Source organism: Melozone crissalis, unplaced genomic scaffold (genome assembly GCF_028551555.1).
Source record: "Melozone crissalis strain CALT ecotype California unplaced genomic scaffold, PUWL_Pcris_2 ptg000061l_1, whole genome shotgun sequence".
Taxonomy (NCBI): Eukaryota; Metazoa; Chordata; class Aves; order Passeriformes; family Passerellidae; genus Melozone; species Melozone crissalis.
In genome coordinates, this window is record NW_026535839.1 from 14,306,892 (window position 1) to 14,326,080 (window position 19,189).

The 19,189-nt window shown below is 41.4% G+C and overlaps 1 protein-coding gene across 1 annotated transcript in view; it reads right to left on the minus strand.

Annotated features, from left to right (window-relative positions):
* The window catches only part of SLIT3 (slit guidance ligand 3), a 483,586-nt gene that overhangs the window by 232,426 nt on the left and 231,971 nt on the right, over window positions 1-19,189 (minus strand). The window contains exon 5 of the mRNA XM_054287925.1: window positions 10,730-10,801. Coding sequence (XP_054143900.1) covers window positions 10,730-10,801 — 72 coding nt within the window. The remainder of the gene's footprint in view (window positions 1-10,729; window positions 10,802-19,189) is intronic.

Below are 19,189 nucleotides of genomic sequence, written 5' to 3' on the forward strand. Positions count from 1 at the left end.
GGAAAAACAACTGGAGACCCTGGGGTGTCTCTGCCTTGAAAGGAAACAGCAAGTGGCTCTTGGGAACAGCTGCTGAGCAGGAGATCAGCTCTGCAGCAGACCACCTCCATCTCCCTTGGGAATCTCCATGGGCACAGAACTGGTGCTGCCCTGGCATTCCCAGCACAGCCTGGCACACCAAACCCACCCCAAACTCCTTTTCCTCCCCAGTAACAGGAATTTGTCACACTGACCAAAGAGCTGAAGCCAAGCGCAGGGGGAGAGAAAAGAAGAGTGGAAAAAAAGACAACTCAAGCTGTGGTTTTAACTTCGTCCAGCTGGGAAGGTCAAGTGGAAAAGGCAAACTTTGTTCTGCTGGTGGACAGTATTTACAACCCCCCTTTGTCCATGGAGTCTGCACTGAAATGATATTGCTGTGCTGTTTTGGCTAGAGACTGCACACGCTGACCCCTCCGTGGCCAGCACAGCACCAGAATAATTTCATACAAAAGGTTTGCATTAAATGTAATGAAGCAAATGACAAAATCAATAAACCTGGAATGGTGTGGCTATCATAAAAATGATGTAAATTCAGAGTTCACTCTGGTTATGAAGCTATTTATATTCATAATTAAAACCAGTACTATCTTTTTTTAGAATAAAACTTCCTTTTGACAATCATAGATGAATGCTACAGGAAATCTTCAACAAATGCATTCAAAATTAAGGCATGGCACAAAGACAGCATAAATTACACAAAGATAAACTGTAGGCATAGGTTAGCCTAAACACGTACGTAATAAAGAAAATTTGATTTCGTACTTTTTCAACCGATGTCACATCCCATTTTAATCAAGTTTTATATCAAAAGGACAGTAAAGATACCACATAGCCTGTTTTTAAATCAAGGTATTTTCTGGAGTTTGTTTCTGTCAGAGAGACTCTTGTAAGTCTATTAAAACAGAAAAGAGCCAAATCTGCTATTCATTACTCTTCATACAAAGGCAGTGCTGCAGCAATGGGTGCTGCATCAGAATGTATCTGTGCTTCATTAGGATAAAAGAATAACGAGCCCAGAAAGCAGCAAGCAGAGCTCAGTGAAATAAGTAAGCAGATAAGTAATCTCTGGAAATAGCAATAGTCAGCCTGACTTTTTGTAGCAGATTTCAAACCCCAGATAATGGGTCCCATCCAGGATTAGGGATGAGGTTTTCTTTTATCAAACTCTGGACCTGGAGCTTGTGATCTTGTTTAAAAAATTCCACCAATGTCCCATTTAGGTAAGTGAGTTATATATAATTTAAACTTCCAGACTCCCATATTTTACCTAATGGAAGAGAAATTGTAAAAGTGACCACCAAGCCTGAGGTTCTAACACACAAAGGCTGGAGTTCTTCAGTCCCCTGTAAAATCCTTTGGATTTTTCCAAAGGATCCAAAGGATTCCCATCCCTGTATCAGCTGTTTTGTGTTCCTGATGGGACACAGCACATCCAACTCACTCCTCAAACCTCACCAATGACCACTGACAGAGCTCATTGCTGATGGCTGCAGAAGGAGCCCCTCCAAGGCTGGACAAGGCAATAAATTATGCAAGACACGAAGCATAGGGAAGATCAGAACAGAATTTGAAGTAGATGGAAAAGATCACTTAGGCCTGTGTGGGATACTTCATCTTTCTTGTCATCAGCATTAGGACTTCACCATACAAACAATTAAAGTGCAGGCTTTCAATAATGTTTGAAATACATTTCCAGAAAAGGAGAAAACAATTGGTATTGATGTTTGTCTAACTTCTACAAGAAATATGAAAAAAAATCTGTGGTTTGTTTAAAAATTAATACTAAAACCAATATATACTGCAGTGGATATCCAGGATACAGGACTTGGGTTAATCAGAATTATGAATAACCTTATTATGGAGGTAGTCAGCTCTGATTAGCTCAGAAAAATGAAAAATTTAAAAAATATTAAATGCCACCAAACATACATCCTCCACTACTACATTGGCTTATGTACTTCTATTTTATAAGTGGAACACACTTAAGAGATATTTCAGCTTTTTATTTATCTGACATTTTACTCAAGGGGAAGCAACCTTTATAGTGAGGAAATCTGTTCCCCAGGAGTGATGGTTCAGCTTTTAATAAGTTGTCAGTGACAGATCCCTTGTGGCCAGTTGAGCCCACAACTGCAGACATCCATGAAAACAAACACTTCCTGAAATGCAAGTGGACAAGAGAGCAGAGCAGACACCCACCCTACTTATTGCAGATGTTTTCATTTAAAAAACAGGAAAAAAAAAAATCTGTGGTGCATTTCCAATCTGTGCAATCAATCTCACATGAAGTCCAAGTCATGGTTTAGCACATTCAACAGATTTAAGATCGCGCTGTGCTGGTTTGTCCACCTGGTGTTTCATTTATTAGCAAGGGACAAGAGAAAGGGGATCACACAAACCCAAATGTGTTTAAAAAATACAAGTAGGGGCTGATCACACTACCAAATATGGCCCAGGTTTAAACATTTCATGGGGTGGTTTTGGGGTGAGCAGTGTTTATCAGGCGTGCTGCAGCCTTTGCAGGCTGTCAGTGTGCACATTCTGCTCCACTGCTCCCTGAGGCACAGGGGGCCATCCAGGCTGTTGGGAATAATGCAAACAGCAGCATTCCCATTAACACTCCTGTCCTGAAGCACAGGAACCTCCTGCAGCCTGGGCCAAACCCTCCAGAGGACCACATGAACCAGAGGATCACAGAGTTACAGCACAGTTTGAGTGGGAAGGGACTAAAGCTCTGTCACAGACATCTTTTATGAAAATCCTTTCTTAGGATTTTTTTTTTCTGAGAAGCTGAGAGGCTTCAGGAACAAAATGTAAACAATGATTACCTGCTGCTGTGGAATGCAACAGGTGCATCTGTGATTGGCCCATGTTGGATGTTTATAATTAATGGCCAATCACAGTCCAGTTAGCTTGGACTCTGTCTGAGCCACAAACCTTTGTTATTCATTCCTTTCTATTCTTAGCTTAGCAAGCCTTCTGAGATGAAACTTTTCCTTCTTTTTTTTTAGTATAGCTTTAATGTAATATATATAATGAAATAATAAATCAAGCCTTTTGAACACGGAGTCAACATTCTCGTCTCTTGCCTCACCTGAAAACCCCTGTGAACACCATCACAAAGCCCATCTCATTCCACCCCTGCCATGGCAGGGACACCTTCCACTGTCCCAGGCTGCTCCCAGCCCCATCCAGCCTGGCCTGGGACAATGCCAGGGATCCAGGGGCAGCCACAGCTGCTCTGGGAACCTGTGCCAGGGCCTGCCCACCCTCAAAGGGAACAATCTCTTCCTAATATCCAACCTAAACCTGCTCTATGTTGTTTAAAGCCATTCCCCATTGTCCTATCACTTCATGCCCTTCTAAAACATCCCCTGAAAACTGACACACCCCTAATGCCAAGCATTTACAAAAATAAACTATCAAGACTGAAACTGGCTCACTCACTAGCAACATCACTGCTGAGCTGATATCTCTTAGCATCAGTGCACAGTGCAAAAATCCTAGGAAACTTTCCTCTCAAGAAGACAATTCTGAATAATGGCTATTCCTTATGATGTCAAAAGAGACACACAGAAGTTTCAGGGCTGTAAAAACACTTAAATCCCCAGTATTTTATGGGAATTCCAATAAACTGCCTGAGAGCACCATTATTCAGCACAGCTCCTCGGAAGACACTGCCTCTGTGCAGCATATTCTAGAAACATGCAGAATTAGCTTTTTATTCCAGAGCCCTTGCTCACCCTCAGCCATCCTGCACAAAACTCTTCTGCAAGAGAAGGGACCCCAGGACAGGACACAGGCAGGGCACAGACCCTGTGCTCAGGGTCCTGTGCTCCCACAGACCATGAGGAAGATGCTGATGATGAACTCATCATCTCTCCAATGCAGCAAAAAAAGCAGGAAAAAGCCTCTGCTGATTCACTGGAGGCAGAGAAAAAACTGCGATTAAAAGAATGCAGTTTCTGAATTAAATTTCAAATTTTCATCCCTATCTTCCCAACAGGCTTTCCCTTGGCAGTGGCTGCAGAAGCTGTGACATTCCTGATGGAACCAGAGTGAGCAGGAAAGGGACAAAACCCCCACAATACATTTATTAGCAAGGGACAAGAGAAAGGGGATTACATAAACCCAAATGTGTTTAAAAAATACAAGTAGGGACTGATCACACTACCAAATATGGCCCAGGTTTAAACCCTTCATGGGATGGTTTTGGGATGAGCAGTGTTAATCAGTGTTTATCAATGTTATCCTCCCTCCACCTTCCTGCCTGCCCAAAGCCAGTCTGCACACTATTTCAGCTTTCTTGCTTTTTTCTCTTATTGTTACTATAAGACAGAAAAGGGAAGATATTTAGAAAGATGAGGGCAGGTGGATTTTAGAGGTTAGTGATTCGGAATGGAATGGAATGGAGTGGAATGGAATGGAATGGAATGGAATAGAATAGAATAGAATAGAATAGAATAGAATAGAATAGAATAGAATAGAATGACAGACCAAGGGTTAGTGTACACCTCAGCCTGAGCAGAACCACAAGGGAGCCCCTGCAGGGCTGGGCCATGACTCTCCAGAGAACAATGAAGCCACCAGTGTCATCCCTTTGTGTCACCTGATGTGCTGGCCCTGTGTGTGTGGCTGAGGATGTCAAGAGAGAAGCTCTTCTGCCTCACAAAATGTCCTCAGCTACGACTCTGAGCGCTTGGTTGGTTCTGTCCATCTCACCTTAACCGTGGTGCAGGGAACATGTGTGTGCATTCCAATCAATCATATCCTTTTAATGAGTTAATTGTGAAGTATATGCTCCTTGCATTTCTTATAAGGGCTAGAACAGATGGCAAAAGCTCAAAGTAATGTATTCATAAAATTAACTGACGCTGCAGGTGGTGTTTCTCCATAGAAGGTGGTAAGTTGGGAACTTGTTATTTTATTGTTATAATCATGCTGCATGACAATGACATTTCTAGGAAAGCAAATGTAATGGCCACAGAGATCTCTCTTGAATTCATTATGGTCACTATCACAATGAAGACCAATTACAGGAAATAGAAAGGAATACACTGTTGGAATACATTGAGTGCAGGGTGAATTTATGGACAAGGAGCAGGAAAATTATTTACAAATTTATATAGTTGAAGTAATGTGATCTATTTGCCCCCTAAAGAGTGCAAAAGGCTTGTCTCCAATGAGTATTCAAAATAGCTCTTTCCATGCCTCTGACCTGTTTAGCCAGCTCTTTGTCAAAACAAACCTGAAATCTGTTCCATAATAGAAATGTATCCTTTCCTTAAATTTTTATGTATTCCTATTTAAAATATACTTTTAATGCACACCATCAAATAAAAATACATATTTTTCAAGTTTTCATCTCCATGTTCCTAACAGGCATTCCCTTGGCTGTGTCTGCAGCAGCTGTGACATTCCTGATGGAAACAGAGCGAGCAGGAAAGGGACAAGAACCCCAAAATTCCTCACAGTAGTATTCCTGTTTAAAATATACTGAGCTGTTAATGCACACCATCAAATATAGATACATATTGTTCAGCCCATTGGGAGACACAAAAGCAAATACATAACCCAACACATGATAATCAATTCTCCTCTAGGCATTTCTTTGCTTTTATTTGAGACCAGCCACTGGCTTCAGAAGGCTCATTCCAGATTTTGCACCAAAAGAATGGAAAATCTGGCCTACTGTTTATCTTCTTCCTTTAGTTTTATTTTACTGCAAACACTGAATACTGTACACAAATGTCAAGAAACTACAGCCAGGAATTTCAGAGGGCTCTGGATAATAGCTTCCCTGGAGAACCCAGACTAAAGGAGTTATGTTTTTTAGTGTAACATTTCATTAAGATCTACTGCATATTTATGTATGGCAAATAACTCACAATCACTTGCTTTCTTCTAGTGAAATGGCTACACACAAATCAACCATTATGTCCTTTATTCATTAGTTTATTCATTAGTTTAACTTGACAGGTATGTTTAATTTTTCCTATGGCTGAATGGCAGAAGGTACAAATATACTCTGCAGAGCTGGCTGTGATGGTTAAAAAAATTATATTGGGACACTTTAATATTTTGTGTAGGTGAATGCAAAATACCTCTCAATGTAAAGAGCAAGGTCAGCTTTTTCCAAAACCTGAATGTGCAATAAAGATGTTTAATTTTTTGTAAAAGTTCTGTAGATTGATGCTAATAGTAGATGCATGCAGAAAAAGTAACAGAATCTTCCAGGAAAATCCATTTAACAAATAAGGAACTGAAACTAATAGGTACAACAATATTTTACAGTACTCACAGAGCTCTGATTCTCCCCACTGCAGAGGTAATTTAACCACTAGGAAAATAAATGTGTACTGGCTTGCAGAAGTGTTAAACGTTACAAATGTGCTGATGTATTCCTGTATTTTTAAAAACATAAATCTAAGTGCTTCATTTCTCCCTCCACAAGAACCTTTAGGGCTATCAAGGAGGATATTACCCACAATGTGCTAAGTGGCCCCAGGATGCAGGGAAAGCCTCTTGCAGGTCCAGTGATAGGAGCTGTTATCTCAGGTGAGGCTGAGGAGTGTTCGGACAGAAATGCAATGAGCCTGTATTGTCAACATGAACCTGTTAACTTCCTTTTTATTTTTCCCTAAATCCCAGTGCTACAGAATCTTACAGCCAAAGTCTGTAGAGATAAAAGGCTGAATATGGATGGAAGTGAATTCCAGTGACTCAAGCACAAGAAACTGCAGGAACCCCTGATGGATAAAGCAGTGCCTGTGTTGTTCTGCGTGGCTCCAGCTCTGAGTGGTGCTCACACAGGATGGCTCCCCCTCTGCCCTGCATCCACACTGCACAGGGATTCCCGTTTTCCTTTCCTTGGCTGGGAGATGTTTGTAGACTCATTGAATGGTTTGGGTTGGAAAGCACCATAAGGACTGTCTTTTTCCATGGCAGGGACACCTTCCACCATCCCAGGCTGCTCCAAGCCCCGTCCAGCCTGGCCATGAACACCTCCAGGGATCCAGGGGCAGCCACAGCTGCTCTGGCACCTGTGCCAGGGCTGCCCACCCTCCCAGGGAGGAATTTCTGCCTAACATCAAGTTCTATATATCCCTGTGCTGGGATCCTGGCTGCCCTCAGTGAGGTGGGCTGAGCATCTGCAGGAACGGCTCAGCAGAGGAACACTCCCTCCCCTGCCTGCCAAGATGTGATAGGAGCAGGGGAAACGTGCAGAAACCCAAGAAGCAGCTCTATATATTTTTATGATGGAAAGCCATGGCTGACAGCGCTGAGTTAGCCCAAAGCTCAATGAGACCCAAACCCATAGACTTTAATTCTTGAAATAAATGTGCTTACTTGGGGCTAGATTCCTGCAAGAAACATTTCCTGTTCTCTGAGTAATAAGTAACAGAAATTGAATACAGGTGTGCTCTACAGGCTGGCCCTCTCTTGCCCTCTCCTGTTCAGCTCTTAGGGCCACTGAGCAGAGTTCATGCACATTCTCCACAACGTGTTCAAAGTGTCAGTTTATGCCAAATTCCCAAATAAATTCTCTACTGCTAATGGACATTATGTGCTCATGAAACTTTCTAAAAGCTGTATAATTATATCTACATTTCAGTTAGAAATATACTCACTAATTTATTTGTGTGCAGATTCTTTGATTTTTGTACTGAAACAGCAGAAAACACTTCATATGAAAATAATTCACACAAGGAAACTTCCCCCACTTAGGAGTTTGAGAAACTCCAGCCTCTGCTTTGGCTTTGTCTTGTGCAAAAACACTGGCCTCCTTGACATTTAAAATTCTTCAGCACAGCCCTAATCCAAGCCCATTTTCCTGGGCTCACTGTTCTGCTAAGAGAATGATAAAAAATAGAAAGCTTTTACCGTTTAAAAAGAAAGACAGTGAAAACCATCTTGGAACAATGCTTTTTATAACACTTTTTTCACCCCCTATCATTAAAAAAAATTTTTTTTAATATTTTTTCCCCAGCACCAAGCCAACTCTGCAGCCCTGGTGCTTGGGGAACATCACCCAAGACTCTCCTTGCTTCACACATGCAGCAGCACCTTCCCCTTTGGAAGAAGATTTTTTAACACCATTTTGCTGCAGCTGGACACAACCTGTGCCTCTGTGTCCCTCCCTGCCATGGCCATGCTGGGACAGGGTAATTCTCACACTGTAATTCACACTGAGCCCTCAGGCTGCCTGTTTCAGAGCTGGAGTCCAAAAGGAATTCATGCCCTGCCTCAGTCCATCGCATCAACTCTGCATTTTGTCCTGAGGGAAGCTTTCCCAGCTGCTGCTAAAGACAGCATTAATCTGGAGACTTTCCTCTGGTCTAGCAATTGCTGTGTCTCTATTATGGTATGTCCAGAGTTATTATTTTTGCCATGATATTGGGACACTTTTGGAAGAACCTGGAAGAATCTGAGGCCACGTCAAAGGTCAAGCCATGAAAATAGAGACCATTCCATGCCAGCCTTTCCCTATACAAATTCTAAATATAAAATGGAAAGGGCTGGGGAGTATGTGATGGTTTGTAGCTTTATTTCTTGTGCCCCAAAGTCTCCAAGCTCCCTCACAAACACACTTTATAAAGGTGGAAGAACACTGAGACAGCACAATAAATCTGCAAAGTGATAACCACAGGAGCAACCCACCCTGCTGCTGTGCCATCAGCACCTTTGTGTCACAGTCACCAGGCAGGTGCTGGCACCCCAAGGCTCAGGCTCATTCCGCTGCTCACTGCCATGGTCACTGCTGGGACCCAGAGGGGACAGACCTGGCTGCCAAACACAGGCTGACAATGGGAATCAGCATCTTTGAGCTCACAGCTGAAAGAGCTTTGACTATTGACTTGGTTCAGCCTGCATCACACCTTTACAGCTACTCCTGGAAAAAATTTAATGTATTTCCAGCCCAAGCTGGCTCAAGACTGTGCCATGTTTTTCCCAGCAAGTCACAATGCACTTGTCTGTGTCTGGAAGCACCAGTGCCATGGACCACCCTGGGCACGGGATTTGTACATTTCTTACGTGTCTAGATGTGAGTGAACAGTCTGCTTCCCCTGATATTTATCTAAATAATGAGTACTGGCTCACAGCAGCAATCTGTTAGAGCACCAAGCTTTGCGCTCCTGCTGAGCTGGAGGCTGGACTGGATGACCACTGAAACCAGAATTATTTTATGACTCTGTGATAACTTCAGTGCTCACAGAAGTCAGAAACTGGAGCTACAGGGAAGTACTTCTAATGTTGTGCATTTTACAGTGAAACAATCAATACTGCCTGACTTGACGGATACAAGATTTTGTTAAAGCTTAAAACCCCAACATTTACACAGCTCCCGTAAGCACTCCAGCCACTTGGTACCAGCCCATGGAGAGGAGAAACCCTGGATCCTTCTGCACTGAGAGCGGGTGCATAAATCAGAACACCTGTTCTGGGTGTGACACCTTCTCAGAGGTGACCTAAACTCTGAATGCAAACTTTGTTATTTGAAATCAAGTCAGACAACAACAGTGAATTACAGCTGGCAAAGTTTGATTTTCTGAAACAAAGAACCATCTATTGTTCCTATAGATCACACAATGCAAGTAAAACTCATGAGAACAGGATTAAAGGGATGGATCCCATCAGGATGATCAAGTCCAACTCCCGGCCCTTCTCAGGATGCCCCAGGGATCACATCACGTGCTGAGAGCAATTCACTGGGGCAAGATCTGAAAACAGAACACAGCTATGTTGCAACACTGTTTGTAGAAGAGGGCTTCTTTTCAGATCTCCTTTAGCCGTTCCTTCCACTCAGTTTTAAGACATCCACACCATTTATGCAGTGCTTCCAATATTTAACACAGTGGGGATCAGTTTTCAGCTCCTGCTGCGGTAACACAGAGCTAACCCTAATGAAATGCTCTGAAAAGCTTCTGGGGGTGGCTGCAGGCTGTCCCAGGGAATCCTGAGCCTGCTGAGCCCCTAAATCCAGGGGCTGTTGTTTCCTTGCTCAGCTCACCCCGTGCTGACTCCAGCAAAGCCAAGGGTGGGTTACAGTGTGGGTGTGCACAAAAAGGGGTTTCTGTTGCATAACCTGTGAGAGCCGCCAGCAGCTCTGGAAATTCAGAGCTCAAAATCTTTACACATATTTCAGGCTACCTTACAGCAAAAGGCTAGGACAGACTGGCTTCATTAACACAAAAACCACAGCCCTGTTTTCTCTCTTAAAAGGCTTTTATAAATTATTTTAATTTTAAATACAAGCTGTCAAAGCCTGTGCAGTTAACTGCCCCCATTACGTTTTTCATTTTCTGATATTTGTGCTCAACCACCATGCCTGAGTGCCACAGTTTGTCATATTTACTTATGACAGAAGTGATGGGACAGAAAACTTAAACTAAGCAAAACATTTCAATTCCATCCCCAAACTCCACCAGTAATTTTCCCTGTGCACACCTTGCTCTAGGACAGTCCTGCAGGAAGGGGTGAAGCCTTTGAGTCTGTTCTTTTTCCTCAGCTCAAAACGTCCCCAGGTATGTTCACAGACATGAGGACCAAAGCTGCCCTGACAAAAACCTGCAGGGTCCCTTTGGTGCTGCACAGAGCTGGACACAAGGTACCCAAACTGAGAGTAACAGCCAGATATAATGAGAGGAGAAAGGTTTTCAGCACAAATATTAATGAAGTTGTCACTTACAAGTTCTTCACATCAATGATTCCTCGAAAGGCCTTTCTAGGGATTCCTTTGATCTGGTTTTCGCTCAGGTCTCTGAATAAGAGAACAGAAAAAAAAAGACATTGTGTTAACAAAGAGAACACATTTCTCAAATCTGCATCAGCTAATGGAACATCCACGTGCTTGGAAAAGGAGATGTTGCTGGATTTGTTACACCACACGGTGTTTTCAATTTTCTCTCCTCCAGAGGTCTGTGGAATGAGCTGAAATGACTCTCCAACCAAAAGCACCAGAATTCCTGATACAAATGACAGAACTTTGAGCAAACATCACTCAAATGTGATGGTGTTGCTGGCAATGCCATAGTTCATTGTCAGAGTACCTGCAGCCAAATCTCATGCCTTGGAATCACAACCCTGTAGTGTAAATGTAATTTTCTCTGCATGCTTCTATTTGTTTACAGACTGCAAAAATACTTGGCTAGCCCTGCTCAGATTACAACTTCTTATTTGAAGTTAATATTCAGGAAAAACATGACAATCATTCTCTTGTGAGCCTTTTAAATTTAAACTAAAAAGATCTTAATCTACTGCATTAAAATTCCACTGCATTATGTATCAATGGGAAAAACTGAATTTTTAACCTTGTTTAAAAAGCACCAACAAAAAACTAAACAACCAACAAGCAATTCAAAAAGTCTTTCTGGTACTTAAAGCACGTTAAAAATGGTTAGATATGCATTGTGAGCGCAGGTAACATTTTCCTGATTCCCAGCCTGCATTTGAGAGCTTTTCCCCTTGATGAACTATAAATAGTTCCAGGTTCACAGCCCTCCAGCAGGGCAGCGGAGGTGGAAGGAGAGCTCCAGGAATGGGTGGGAAATGGACATGAAAGCAGAAAGCTGGGATGTTTTCATGCTGAGGAAAAGCAGCATTTACCCTGATTTTCCTCTGGGTGCCCCATCAGCATGGAGAAGGGGGAGAGGTTTCAGTCTGGTTTGAAGGACACAGGGTGGGGCAAGACAGGAATGGAGGAAGAAAAAAGGAAGGCAGAGAAATGGGAAAGAAAAATATAAGAAAGAAGCAAATGGAGGAAAGGGAAGGCTCAGTGATGACAAAGGGACAAATAAAAGTGATCCTGCAGAACTGCACAGGGCATTGTTTGGGTGAGAGCATCCCCAAGGCTCTGCCCCATTTTCAGAGAGAAACTCTGGTTCTGTGATGATTATTAGGAGGGGCTGGCAGCCCTCTGTACTCACCCCAGCCACCCTCTTCTGTAAGTACATTTACTGCTCAGCGAGCTCCTTTCTAGCCTCCACCAAATTGGTTTTATCAAATGAGAGGCCAGAAATCAGAGCCTGTCACAAAAGCCCACATTGACGCTGCGGGTCAAGACGTGTCACACGGGGCTTTCTTCTGCTTTCCATCAGGCAGATAAGGAAAAAAGGGGACTATGTCCTTGTCACGAGACTAATTCAATTTCTACCAGTCACGCAGTCTACACCAAATTCTCAAAGTAGCCACAATTGTCCATTCAGAGGAGCGCAAACAAAAATGTGCTGCCGGATACAAGTCTCTTTTTCAAGTCAGATTAAAATTCTTTGTGACCTTCACAATTTGTTTAACACTGATCCACACTCTGACCCCGCCTTCACCTTCCCTTTATATTGCCAGCAACAAAATATTAGTTCTTTAAAGACAGGCCTTCAACCCAGACAAATGATCAGGGAACTGGGACAGAGAGGAGACAAAGCACAGGGTATTTCAGACCCAGAAGGAGGAAGTTTTAAGCTGTCACTTTGGTGTGACACTGAGGCACAGCAGAGCTGTGGCAAAAGTGTGACAAAATGGCTTAGCAAGCCAAAAATTAGTTAAGATCTGAAAGGAAGACACATGCAAAGCAGAACAAAAAGGGCTTGGAAAAGTGGAATTGTGTGGTCAAATAAAACCACACTTAATCCACCATCTCAAGTTGCATTTGTCTGGTATTTTATTGTGCATTTTCAGTCATGTGTAAAAGTAAATCAGGTTTTCAAGTGATATTTCATAGCATTGATGTGTTCTACAAGGGCTAATTTATATATTTGATCTCTGCTTTGTCTTTATGCTCAACTTTTAACCTGCAGCCAGGCAAAACCAGGGGACTGCAGGAAGTTCATCTGTTTTCTATGAAAACCTTCTTGTAAAGTGTATTATTTTTATTCTCTATAAGGCTCTCTTTTCCAGCTAACAAACCTGCCTCTTTCAATCTCCTGGATCATGGACTGATTCCATAAATCTGAGCCTGAGTGGAATTAGTGAGACAGCATGGAGGAAAAGTCACCAATGTTTCTTTTTCTGCCTTCTCACAATTATAATCACCCTATTTTGAGATGGTCAAGAGGAGTGTTTCTCTGTGCTTCCTGACATTTTGCCAGAGTTTTGTTAAGCATCTTTCATAAGCAAGCAAACCTCAACCAGGCTCAGCCTGTGCACTTCACAAAATTTGCTCTGAAGTAACAGAAGGCTTTAACAAGAAACTTCTCTGCTGAGTTTATCCTAAAGTTCCAGCTTTTTATTCCCTGCTTGTCACGGCAGACATGATGAGAAGCTTACAGCAATGGCATGCAAAAAAATATTAGTTATTAATAGTAACTGCTGAAAACCAGAAAATTAATGTGAGGCCAAAACAAAAACCTGAAAAGCAGATGGAAAAATATGGCAGTAATTAAGAAAAATAAACAGAAAAAAAAAAAAAAAAGAGTGATGATTACTAATAGATTTCCTACTTCGACAGAAGCTTCAAGCCCCCTATTTCTGTAATGGAAGACAAGTCCAGTGCCTGGGGGGAACATGATGGGAAAGGGGAAATCTGAAAAATTCCAGACTTAGGGAATAATAAACTTCCCAAAACAGGCAGTGTTAGAGAGCTGAAATCACTTGACCTGAGGACAAACCAGAATGTGCCAGTCCATCTGCAGCACCCTCCTTGCAAGAGTCCCTCTGGTGCTGGGAGAAAGCATCAACAAAACCAGAACGTGCTCATCTGCATCCTGGTCAAACAGATGAGCTGAGCTAAGCAAACATTTCTAGATTGAACGGTCCTTGTTTTGATATCAATTGTTTTGATAAATGCAGGCAGGTTCTGTGCAGTTTGACCTGGCACACAGCTTTGCAGCAGGCCACAGAGCACACCCAGCCTGGGGCACTGCAGTGCTGGGCACAGGCAGCAGAGCCCAGAGGAACTCAGGGGAGAACAGCAGAACAAATTTTAAATACTAAAATATTAAAATTGACTGAGATTGTGAAATAAGTATATTACTTAGTCCTCTGTGCATTAAAATTAATTTTTCCAACTCATCCAACAGCTTCCACAGCAAAAATACCCCAGAGGAAACAGCATCCTCATTTCTGAGCTGGGGGAACGGAGCCACAGGGATGTAAAAGAGCTTGGGCTGGCATTTTGCACAGGGGAGAGAGGCAGGAGCTGACAGACCCAGCAGCTGAGGCTCACAGCTCATGTTAGCCCAGCCCAGACTCCTGCAAGAGTTGGCACAAGCCAATACCTTTCTTAGATTTTATTTTAATTTAGCTAAAATGCTTTGGACACAGATGAACTCCCTCTGCAAGTCTAATATTGTTTTCTTGATCTTCCAATGTGAATTGTAAGTGCTTCACTGATAAAAGGATTGGAAAGGGAAAAAAAAAACCCCATCCAAAAGTGCTGACATTTCCTAAGTGCCTCTGCAGTCTTTGCTGTACTGCTGGTTTCAGCTTCTGCTCTAAAGCTGCCTATTGCATCCTGAGTGGAAATTCAGCTATCTAACAGAGCAACAGAATACATTAAGACATTTTTATTATTATTATTTTGCCGGTAAGGGAACATAAATCACTAAATTGGAACACAGACCCTACAAACATCCACAGAATGAATCTTCATTTGGACTACAGATCTAAAACATTAAAACAACTACTTAAATACAACTTGCAAAATTAAAAAGGTACTGGAAATAACATATATTATAGGAAAATCAAAAATTCAGCAGTGATGGCATTATGCTTAGCTTTTCTTCCTTTTCAAACAAAGAAAAAACCAAACCCAGATTTGCAAATTTAAAAATACTTTTTTTTTTTTTTTTTTTTTTTTACATCTGTCTGAAAAACAGCTTGATTAAGAAGTATTTAATGTGGTTGAACACTAATCTTTAATTATTTCCCCCACTCAGATGGGCTGAGAGATCACCATGCAGTGTTATCCAATAAAGAACTCAGCTTGCCTTTAATGTCTAAAGAGTTTAATGCAAAGACTTAAAGAACAAGTCACCCAGAGCAAATTCTGCACAGCCAAACCTGTATCTTCCCCAGCATTTTACTCTATGTTTATTCCATAGTAAAACTGCAAACTCACAGAATTAATTATTAACACATGGAACCAATGGTTTACTTAAAACGAAGGGAAAATCCAGCCTAACAAACCTGATTCCTTTCTTCAGGAGCATTTCAGTTTATCCACAACTTAATTGCATCTTGGAGTAAGTCAGGGGAGCTCACACACAGCTCTCTGAAGCAGCTGGTACAAAACCATAAGACAAACATTGGTTCCTTTGACTGGATATGGGACTTGAGTGCAAAATAAAACTGTTTCCTATCCTCTCTTGTTGCCAGAATAATACTGGAAAGTTAATATTGTTCACCTGCTCTGCTAATGAAAGATACTACTCCTGATTTTAAGAAAGGGCTGCCACCAATGCCAAGAATTTAGCGCTGTGCCCAACAGCTCTGCTCTGGCTACAGAATGTGCAGCTGAAAGAAATAAGAATTAATTCATCCCTGTTGGTAGCTTGTTTACATTCTTTTACAAATTAGGATTCCTTGGTTTAAAACATTTCAGTCCAATGCACTGATTAAAATTAAATAAAATAAAACTTTCCTGAGGTTTTTGTGCACTTTTAAAGTTTAATGACTACTCTTCAATCTAATTTTTCTTTACAACTGGACTAAACCTAAACTGAACTGCTCCACTAAAGGTCACATACTTAACACAATCTGGTCACTGCAATTTGTCTCATTAGAATTAGTTTTAATTTGTACAGCATGTTACACATAAACTCTATCCTGCAATGTTTTACTGAATTAAGTAGAACAATTAAGGAGTTAAAGAATAACAGATGGGGAAAATTAGAGAGTATAATCCAAAGATAATAGGTATCTCTAAGTATCGTGTAATAAAAGATAAGCAAGTCAATAAAGGGAGGAATTATACAAGTCAGCTTTGTCCTAGAACAATACTTGAGGGAAGAGAACTCCTACACTCAGAGAGGAGACAGGGCAAGGGGACCAACAGGAAGAGTGTGCAAGGGAAAGTGAGGCAAAAAGATCAAGGAAATCAGGGAAAAAAAGGAGTTTAATTGTATCTGTAAAAATTCCAGCACAGAATATTATGCATTTCATTTACAGCAAGGAACAAAAGGATTTTTCCTGCTCTGCCAAAATTATATGGTATCTTTTAAAATTTTTTTTAATCAAAACTAATATTTAGCATTTTCAACAACTAAATATTATTTTTACCTAGGAGATAATGTCCTAGTATTTCCAAAACTGTTCAGAATTAGTTTTTCCTGTTCTACAGTCAGATTAAAAAATAACAGAGTTAACAGTTAAGGACAATTCAGAAACTTTGAGTCACGTAAATGTGGAAGTTAAATTCAAGATATTTATCATCTTCCAGGTGGGAAATGCATTGCCCAAATCAGGTCCCTCCTCCAGTAATTAGAACAAGCTGTGGCAAGTCTGACACTCATCAGCACCTGTGCCCTGAGTGCAGGAATGGCTTCTCCCTCTCAGCAGGGCCAGTGTAAAAATGATATTTACAGTAAAGCAGCACTTGTAGCTCTGTGTCTGATGGAAAAATGGAAAAGTGTTATTGCTGATGGGCTACAAGGCAAGAGCTTAACAACAGCAGTGCTGTAAAGCATTACTCTGTGGAAACTTGGCATCACCGCTGATTTTCTAAAAGGAAAAAAAATCCTCCTAGCAGTGCACGAGAAGTAAAGAGGGTGAGAAGGATCTGAGCTCTGCAAACAGAGCAGGTCCTGCAGCTGCTGTGCACCCTGAACAAGGTGACTGTGTTTCACTAAACACAATACAGCTGCCTCTCAGCTCCTGCCCTGGGAGGCTGCAGGGGAAACACAGGTTTGGTTTCGTCTTGTTTGTTTTGAGGAGGGAGTTTAGCTCCAAAATTCCAATTAAAGCAGCGCTCGGTGCTTTCACACAGTCACGCACTGCTGCACGAGCACTGTGCTAAGCCTGCACAAGATAAACACCACGGTTTCTCTGTTGATCCAGTGGCACTGTGAAGCGAGAGATGTTAATTCTGTGCTTCTGGGTTTCAGCACTTGCCCACAGCCCCATTACCCAGGCACACACACCTTCATTGTGAGAGCAGGACACTGAGCAGAGCCAGAGCCTCAGGATTTGGGAGAGGTGCTCACTAAGGAGTCAGGGGAAAAAGATCTCAGCAGAGGATGATTATTTTATCATCATCTTCCACCTTCTCCAAGGACAATTTAAAAACCATCTGTTAATAAAGGTCCTTCAAAGGATCCAAGCTCTGTGGAGTTGTGCAGTTTCATGACTGCTGTCCTGACACAACCACGGGGATCACACAGCGCATGCTGAGGTCTTTTTAAATGTTTAAAAGAATAGAGAATACTCATTTGTGACTACTTAAGTCTTCATTAGAGGTTTTTTAAATTCTTGGTTGCTTAAAAAAACAAACAAAAAAACCCCCAAACAACCAAACCCTACCTTGTTTCACTGAGACACAGTGCAACATTTGTCTGTTGATGCACCCAACAAATTGAAAAAAATCTATTAGAATATCTCTTAGAAGATGAGTAAATATTTTTATATAATTTTAAATAAACTGTAAAATAAATCAACATTTTTATATCATTTTAAATATTTTTACATAATTTTAAATAAATGTTTTTTTAAATATTTTTAAATTATATTTTTATATCATTTTAACTAAATGTTTTTTTATATCATTTTAAATAAACTGTAAAACTAATCAATGCCAATGTCCAACTAAAGGCAACATTTATCTTTATGACTTTTATAGTTCTCCCTCCTCCTGCCATTTCCAAAAAGCTCAGCAAATGGTGATCAGACAGCATTTAGGAGACTCTTATTTTAAAACCACCCATCTTGAGACTGATGGTGAGCTTTCATTTTAGGAAGCAGCATCTGTTTTGTCTTTTGGAGCATACACACAAAAGTAAAATCTTTCCTCACAGTATTTACACTCAGTTTTGGGTATGTCAGGGAGTAGGACCTGGAAAGTAACAGCCAGTGGACTCAGGGGAAACTCTTGAAGAGAAGCAGCTCACTGGAAATGGGATAGGGTTCTGACTAATAAATGACAAGAAGATGTCTTTGTTAGCAGGGTTTTAGTGCTTTAGAAAATATATCAATATAATTAATCCTTCCTTTTGATCAGGGAGGCAAAGGAACACAAAGAGAGGCAGCATGGGGCTCCAGGTGCTCCAGGGAGTGTGGGCAGAGACACAAAAACCCTTCCCAGTGAGCCCCAGAGCTCAGGAATCCACGCTGTGCCATCCATCCACTGAACCTTCCCGTGTGTGGGGAGGGTGCCAGGCCAGCAGAGACAGCTCTGAACCGCTGGGATCCACCTGGACAGGAACACCTTTCCTCTGGAACTGTCCTGCCCCACTGCACCTCTGACAAAACAGAGCCTCCCAGGGTGGTGATGCTCACAAATCCTCCAACTGCACTGGAAGTGAGATTGGAACACAGAGGAGCTCCTGTGATTTAGTGGGGACACCACACACCTCAGACAGGGGGACTGAAGCCCTAACATCAGAAGAAAGGAATGATTGTCCCCATCATTTTCTATTTTTGTCAATATTTTCTTGCTGCTAAACCAGCGTGAATTCAAAAGCTCTCTCACTGCTTATTAATGTTAATACTTGCTAAAATATAAATGCAGCTATATGGAGGTGCCTTTATTTTAAGCTAATTTTAAAAAGCACTGGTTTTATACTGTTGACTAGTTTAGGGGTTTATACTTTTGTCTGTTGAACCATACAGGAAAGAAATTCTATGCATTTGCAAATTCTAAACATCAGTAGGCAACATCACCCTCCTCTGATCTCCCCACAGACACAGGAGCCTCCACAGCCCTGCCTGACCATTAAAAAAAATATATTTGCAGTTGATTGGTCATACATTTTTTAATTATGATGATTTTTTATTTTAGAAGATAAACATGTGAAATCATAAAGAATAAAACATGCACTGTCTTTGGATAACTGATCAGCATCTGGAGCGAGACTCTCTTTTGGCTGATCTGTCTTAACCTTGTTAAAGATGAACATTTTTATACTAAAGATTTTTTTTCTGCACTTTACTACTTCACTACTTTACTAATATATTAAAGGAAAAAAATCCCCTGCCAGTTAATATTTTTGTGTACCTAAGC